Here is a 7,841-nt window from a genome sequence, read left to right as displayed (position 1 = left end):
GTGTGTGTGTGTGTGTGTGTGTGTGTGTGTGTGTGTGTGTGTGTGTGTGTATTTAAAGGTCATTGGATGGTCAGCCTGTAGTCTGTGCAACAGTAAACTAACACAGTGTTAGGCAACAATTGGCTGTACAAACAGTTGTGAAAGTACTCTTGGGGATTAAGCCAAAAACCATCTGTTTGCCTGTGGCTTTTTGTAAAGCTAGATTAATCTCAAGCCTGATATTACTTTACAATAATTCGTATACACTAGGTGATTCCACCCCTTAATCTTCCAATCATCAGCAAGGCTCCATCAGCAAACAAAAAAAGAGTGGGTAAAATCTTTTGTAACTCATGTCAAATGTTGTAATTTCATTTACATTAGTGTTTTTTTTTAAGTTGTAAATTAGGATGGAGTTTGAGGTATATGACGTACAACTTTTCTTTTAAAAATGTGAACAACATTGGTTTAAATGTTGTAAATTAAGATACAGTTTCATACCCTACAACTGGCACAATTTGACAGTTAATCCTCTGGTGTCCCATTTTCTCAGCTGCCAAATGTCCCAGTTTCTCCATCCTCTTCCCACTTTCCCCATCATCTCCAACTTATTTGAATTGCTGCAAACTGGGTTAAAAGTCCAAACATAGTTTGCACTCAGTTAACTCAGCAAGGAGAAGAGGAATGTGATGGTCTTGCCTTTCCTAAACTTAGTACATAAATCCTGTCTTTTTCTGGCTTCTTGTGTGCCTTCCAATCATTTCTGACTTATGATAACCCTAAGGCAAACGTATCATAGGGTTTTCTTGGCATGTTTGTTCAGAGGGGATTTGCTATTGTTATCCTCTAAGGCTTGGAGAGTGTGACATAGAAACAGTGGGTTTCTGTGCCCAAGCCAGGATTCGAACCCTGGTTTCAAGATTCGTAATCCAATGCTCAAACACTTCACCAAGCTGGCTCTATTACAATAGTAGTTTTCTGTGTCCTTCCTCATTAAAAACCTTTGCTTCTTATTGCCTGACTACACCATTTTGACCACACACCAGTGCGGCTTGGCCACATGTGTCCCAGTTTTCATCTGTTGAATGTTGACAGGTATGCTGCTTGGATAAAATGGCACAGAAGATTGCTTTTGAAAGTCCTTCACAGAATCCTAGAGTTGGAAGAGACCTCAAGGGTCATCCAGTCCAACCCCATGCCATGAAGGAATACACAGTCAAAGCACTCCCTACAGATCAACCTCCAAAGGGGCTCCACCACACTCCAAGGCAGTATATTCCACACCGAATTACAAATTGCAGGGATTCCATAGGATGGAGCCATGACAGATGATGATGATGATGATGATAATAATAATAATAATACTGTTTATTTATAGCCCACTTTTCCAAAAAAATGATCAAAGCAGGGTACAGCATAAATGTAAGCAATATACAATATAAAAACATACAATATAAAAACATCCCAGTAATAAAGCACAGTAAAATTCACAAGAATAAAACCAAAGAAACAAACTAGCTGGATAAGCAACTGTATAACGGGGGAGAATAACAAATGTCAAGGCACATGGGGGGATGCTTGTTGGAAGAGATAGGTCTTAAGTTTCTTCCTGAACAGGTCAAGGGAGGTGACAGAGCGGAGCTCGTCGGGGAGGAAGTTCCAGGTCTGTGGGGCAGAAACAGAAAATGCCCTTTGGGAAGACGAGGTATATCTCGTCTAGGGAACCCTTAAGAGTTGCTTCCCGACTGATCTGAGAGTGCGGGGCGGATTATATGGGGAGAGGCGGTCCTCCAAGTACCCTGGCCCCAAGCCATTTAGTTAAAGTGGTATCAGACTGTAATAATTTTGCAGTGTGGGTGCACCCATAGAATCCCCTGCCCTGCCAAAAGGATATATCACATGTTCAAACTGTGTCCTTGTCTTACTGGAATACTATTGAGCTTGTTTCTCGTGTCAGATTTTATTGCTAAATCCTGCTGCATTGTCTTTTTTTCCTCTGCCAGATGAACGAGAGGCAGTCCAGAAGAAGACATTCACTAAATGGGTTAACTCTCACCTGGCACGTGTGTCCTGTAGAATTACAGACTTATACACTGATCTTCGTGATGGACGGATGCTGATCAAACTGCTGGAAGTTCTTTCAGGAGAGAGACTTGTAAGTTACTGTTCCAAGTATCCTGTGATTTCCAGTTTTAAAGAGACTAACCTGGTTATATTTTATGATGCAGGAGTGAGTCAGTGGAGCAATGAATAACATTAATGAAATATGCAAACTGTCCTCATTTATATATTTATCTGCTCTTGTATTTACTAAATACTGGAAAAGGTAGAGGAGACAAGGCCTATACTCATGAACTCGTATGAAGTCAATGTTTGGAAGTAATGTGTTGTGATAAAACTGTTACCTCTAATGTGTTGTTTTGCGGAGATTACATGAGGAACAATATTAAGTTTTCTCCTCTTTATAAGGCTAACTTTAGCACATCATATTTTGTGGGATACCAATAGTGTTTATTCTTAATATTATACATTAGTTCCCAAAGTTCTGTGACTGAGAAGTGAGAGGAGTAGTTATTTTTAATTGTTTTAATGGAATAAAAGGGCTTTTAAAAATGATTTTGTATCACAGCACATTTCTATACTGCTTTATAGCTCTATCACTCTCTAAGCGGTTTACAATGTGTTAGCCAATTTTTAAAGTATTGATATTTGGCCCACATAAAGCTACCCTCATAATTTATTTATTTTTAAATCCACTTTTTATTAATTCTTAATGCATGTACCTTGTTTTGCTTCATGTTATGACCCATCTTGAGACCCATTTGGAAGAAAGGAAGGTTATATATAAAATAAAATAATTTTTAAAAAATGTGACGGTAACACATTGTCCCCAATCCATATAATACAATTGGCCCTCCTTATCCACTGACTTTTTTATCCATGGATTCAAGCATCCATGGTTTGACAATGTTTTTAATAAATATAAATTCCAAATAGCAAACCTTGATTTTGCCATTTTATATAAGGGACACCATTTTCCTATGCCATTGTATTTAATGGGACTTGAGTATTCACAGATTTTGTTATCCATGGGGGGTTTCTGGAACCAAACCCCAATGGATAACAAGGACCCACTGTATTAAGATGTTATCAATATTAATATCAATATTACCAATATTAAGATGTTATAAAAACTTTGGAGTAATAAGTAATGCTGGTGCATTAACTATTTTATGTAATGATTCAAACTTTTATAGTTGACAGACTAAGTAACTGGATTATTGTAGAACATAGGCAGTATTTATATGTACTTTTGCTGAAACTTGCTACCACTGCCTATGTAGCATCTATCACAGTTAGGATTGCCATAAGCGAGGACCTCCAAACCGGGACAAATGTAGGACAAATGCAGGACAACATTTTCAAATGTAGGACACGTTTTTTTAAAAGAAAATGGAGGACACGCAAAAAAATGAGTTTTTTTAGAAATGTTAATATAAATGCATGTTTCTTAGGCATGATCAAAATGGAGGACATTTTGACATTATTCATAGACAGATCACGGAAATGTACTTCCCTTTCTGGCCACCCCCTCCCCCCATTCCAAACAGCACATTTGGGCATTGAACATGGCTTTATTTTAACATTGCCTCTTGCATATTTCAGAGGCTTATTCCACAACCAAACCCTTTGGTCAAGGGACTTTGGTTTTTCTTCATTTTGACTTGTTTTGTCTGTATTCCTCCCCACTAAATAAAGGAGACATGAAATGGAGTTAATGGGTACAAGTTGTTAAACAAAAAAGTCTTGTGAGACTCTGTAGGCAAGAGGTGCACCATGTTAAGAACTGCATTAAGCACACTTAGGCTGCTGCCACACTGCTTTCACTCTCATCACTCCATCCTATGGAATCCTGGGATTTGTAGTTTGTTGTGGTGCCAAGGCTGGGCTTTGAAATCTCAGATATAAATAAATAAATAAAATAAAATCTTTATTTATATCCCGCCCTTCCAAAAAGATCAGGGCGGCTTACAACAATGCAACAAGTGCATACAAATACAGATTAAAAACATATACATCAATAAAACACAATCTAAAAACAATAGCAAAAGCCCCGATAGCCCATCCTCATGGCCACGGAAGAGGAGGGAGGCCCACAGGATATTTAGTCGGGGAATGCCTGTTTAAATAGGAAGGTTTTAAGATCCTTCCTAAATTGGGCCAGGGTAGTGGATGAGCGGAGTTCCGTGGGCAGCGTATTCCAAAGGGCTGGGGCAGCTGTGGTAAAGGCCCTTCTAGAAGTAGAAGCTAGCCTAGCCCCAGGCACCTTCAGTAGTTGCTGCCCAGATGTTCTGAGGGTGCGAGGCGGATTGTACGGGGAAAGGCGGTCCATTAGGAATCCTGGACCCAAGCCATTTAGGGCTTTATAGGTAATAACCAACGCCTTATATTGAGCTCGGAAGCGAATAGGCAGCCAGTGGAGATCTTTAAGCACAGGTGTTATATGGCTGGTCCTGGGTACGCCAGTGACCAGCCGGGCTGCCATATTCTGTACCATTTGGAGCTTCCGAGTTTGGTATAAGGGTTGCCCCATGTAGAGTACGTTGCAGAAGTCCAATCTCGAAGTTACCAGAGCATGTACAACAGTTTCTAGGTCCCTCCGGTCCAGGTATGGGCGCAGCTGGCGAATCAGCCGAAGCTGGTAACAAGTGCTCTTGACCGTCGCATTCACCTGAGCAGTCAGGTGGAGCGACGAGTCAAGAAGCACCCCCAGACTGCGCACGGAGTCCTTCACAGGGAGCGTGACCCCGTTCAGGACAGGTGGAACCACCGCCATTCCCGGACCGGGGGAACCTATCACTAGTACCTCCGTTTTCTCTGGATTTAGCTTGAGTCGGTTTTTCCTCATCCAGCCCATTACTGACTCCAGACAGGCCACGAGAGGAGAGACGCCATCCCCAGTCACTGCATCAGTCGGAGACATAGAGAAAATGATTTGGGTGTCATCAGCGTACTGATAACCCCGCGCCCCATGTCTCCGGACGATCTCTCCCAGCGGTTTCATGTAAATGTTAAATAGCATGGGGGACAGAATGGCTCCTTGAGGGACCCCAGTTTTAAGGGTCCGCTCACTGGAGCACACGTCTCCCAGCTGCACCATCTGGGACCTCCCGGAGAGGTAGGACCGGAACCACTGGAGCGCAGTGCCCCCGATTCCCACCTCAGCCAGGCGCCCCAGAAGGATACCATGGTCTATGGTATCGAAAGCCGCTGAGATGTCCAAGAGCACCAACAGGGACACGCTTCCCCTGTCGACGCTCAGACGGAGATCATCGACCAAGGCGACCATGGCCGTCTCAACCCCGTGACCCGCCCGGAAGCCAGTTTGAAATGGGTCCAGATAATCCGTTTCATCCAAGACCGTCTGAAGCTGGATCGCAACCGCTCTCTCGATCACCTTCCCCAAGAATGGAAGCAGCGAAACAGGCCGGTAATTATTATGTACCAGGGGGTCGAGGGAGGGCTTCTTTAGGATCGGTTTTACAATGGCCAATTTTAGATCCGATGGAAATCGCCCATCCCTCAAGGAGGTGTTGATTATCCGGTGTAACAAAGACGTTACCACCGGTCCCCCCTGGGCCGCTAACCAAGAGGGGCAGGGATCAAGAGAGCAGGTTGTTTTCCGAACATTTCCGAGGATCTTGTCCACATCCTCGGTACTCACCAACTCAAACTGATCCAGTACAACATAGTCCGCGGAGGCTCTGGACACTTCTACCCTAGGCTCTGCCATAATATCGGCGTTCAGACCTTCGCTTATACGAGAAGTTTTATCCACGAAAAAGTCATTAAACAAGTCACAGCAGGCCTTAGAAGGTTCAAGGATCTGGTTCAGGGCAGGAGGGAGCTGAGTTAGCTCCCTGACCACCCTGAACAACTCTGCCGGACGTGACTCTGCGGACGCAATACGAGCACCATAGAACGAATTCTTTGTTGCTCGTATTGCCTCTCCGTAGTCCTTTAACAGTCGGTCTAGGAGAGTCTTGTCGTCTAAGCAAAGGTGTTTCCGCCAACGGTACTCTAGCCGTCGCAGAGCCCGCTTCCTCGCCCGGAGATCTTCCGTATACCAGGGCTTACGATTGGAAGCGGGCCTGAGAGGACGCTTGGGAGCGATTCTGTGTATAGCCCCAGAAAGACCGGTATTCCAAATACCGGTAAGGGCATCAACAGAGTCGCCGTCAACTCCAACCGTGAGCCCCTCTAAGGCTTCCTGGAACCTCTCAGGTTCCATCAGCCTTCGAGGGTGGACCATCCTAACTGGTCCGCCACCCCCGGGGGGGATCTGGGTAGAAGCCTTGATTTTCACCTCTATCAGGAAATGATCCGTCCATGACAAGGGGGAAATATTGACAATTTCCGCCCACGGATTTTCCGCATCCGAACAGAAGACCAAATCGAGCGTATTACCCGCACAATGCGTGGGACCCTGTATCAGCTGGGACAGGCCCATGGCCGCCATGGTCTCCATGAATTCCTGAGCTGCACCGGATGGAACGTAGCTGGCCGTGAGGGAGATGTTGAAATCGCCCAGGACAAGAAGCCTGGGCGTCTCCAACATCAGCTCAGTGACCAGCTGTGTCAGCTCGTTAAGGGAGTCCGATAATGCACGGGGTGGCCGATACACCAACAGAATCCCTAGACTGTCCCTAGCCTTTAGGGTCAGGTAAATACACTCGATATAGGAGGTCTGTCGGATGTGGTTCCTGGTGAGGGACACGGTGTTCCTGTGTACCAAGGCCACACACCCCCCCCCCCCCCCCGGCCACCTAACCTGCGCTGGTCCATCACCAAGAACCCAGCAGGGAGGGCCTGAGCCCACACAGCATCCCCTTCAGGCCCCAGCCAGGTCTCGGTAATGCAAGCCAGGTCACACTTAGAGTCCTCCAGGAGATCCTGGAGGATGTGGGCTTTGTTGTTAATAGACCTGGCATTGCATAGGAGCAGCGACAGGGTTTGTGGCGCGGCTGGAGAGACCCTCAGGTCCTTTAGGTTGGGAGGGGGACAGGAAGGCGGGATAGATATGATGCATCTATCTCGTCTTCCCCTGGAACGCAAGTCCCTCCTTCCACCGCCGTACCTCCCCCTGCTCCACACAACCTCAATTGGAGCCCCGCCCTCCAAGGTGTCATCCCCGGCCCAGGCATCCCCCGCATCCCTAACCTCCCCCCAACCCTCTATGGCGACTGATGGAGCAGAGGGCAGCCACTGCAGGCATCCTCATGCTCCCCAGGCTAACCCAGCCCACCCCCGCCCGATGGAAGCTGCGCAGCTGCGCAGCTACGCACTGGGTGTTCCCCAAGTCCGAGGGCGGCTCTCCCGGGGCGGTGCGCAGATGCGCACCTCCAAAACCACCGGGAGAAGGCCGCCCGGCATAGGGGTGCAGTCCTGGCTCGGCGTCAGCGGCGGCAACAGCGGCGGTGTCCCGGCGTGGAGGCTGCAGGGGGCGTGTCGGGAGGGTCCGGTTACCCGGCTTTTAACCCCGCCGCTCTCACCTGGCGGGGCTCCTCCCAACTTCCCCCCAGATGGTCCTTAAAGGGCCCTCACGCTCACACTGGCCGCCAAGCGCCAAGGCCAGGAGAGTCCAGGTCCCAGTGGGGATGTTCCCCAAGTCCGAGGGCGGCTCTCCCGGGGCGGTGCGCAGATGCGCACCTCCAAAACCACCGGGAGAAGGCCGCCCGGCAAAGGGGTGCAGTCCTGGCTCGGCGTCAGCGGCGGCAACAGCGGCGGTGTCCCGGCGTGGAGGCTGCAGGGGGCGTATAAGAGAGGCAAAAGGCTTGGGCTGCATCTACACTGGAGAAATA

At 47.3% G+C, this 7,841-nt stretch overlaps 1 protein-coding gene across 2 annotated transcripts in view; it reads left to right on the top strand.

Annotated features, from left to right (window-relative positions):
• Positions 1-7,841, top strand: part of SPTBN1 (spectrin beta, non-erythrocytic 1) — a 200,233-nt gene that overhangs the window by 89,486 nt on the left and 102,906 nt on the right. For both annotated transcript variants that reach the window (XM_042445379.1, XM_042445380.1), the window contains exon 2: positions 1,983-2,134. In XM_042445379.1, the coding sequence (XP_042301313.1) occupies positions 1,983-2,134 (152 nt within the window). The remainder of the gene's footprint in view (positions 1-1,982; positions 2,135-7,841) is intronic.

Source organism: Sceloporus undulatus, chromosome 1 (assembly GCF_019175285.1).
Source record: "Sceloporus undulatus isolate JIND9_A2432 ecotype Alabama chromosome 1, SceUnd_v1.1, whole genome shotgun sequence".
Classification (NCBI taxonomy): domain Eukaryota; kingdom Metazoa; phylum Chordata; class Lepidosauria; order Squamata; family Phrynosomatidae; genus Sceloporus; species Sceloporus undulatus.
Note: the sequence above shows the minus strand (reverse complement) of the source record. Positions and strands in the feature narration are given on the sequence as shown.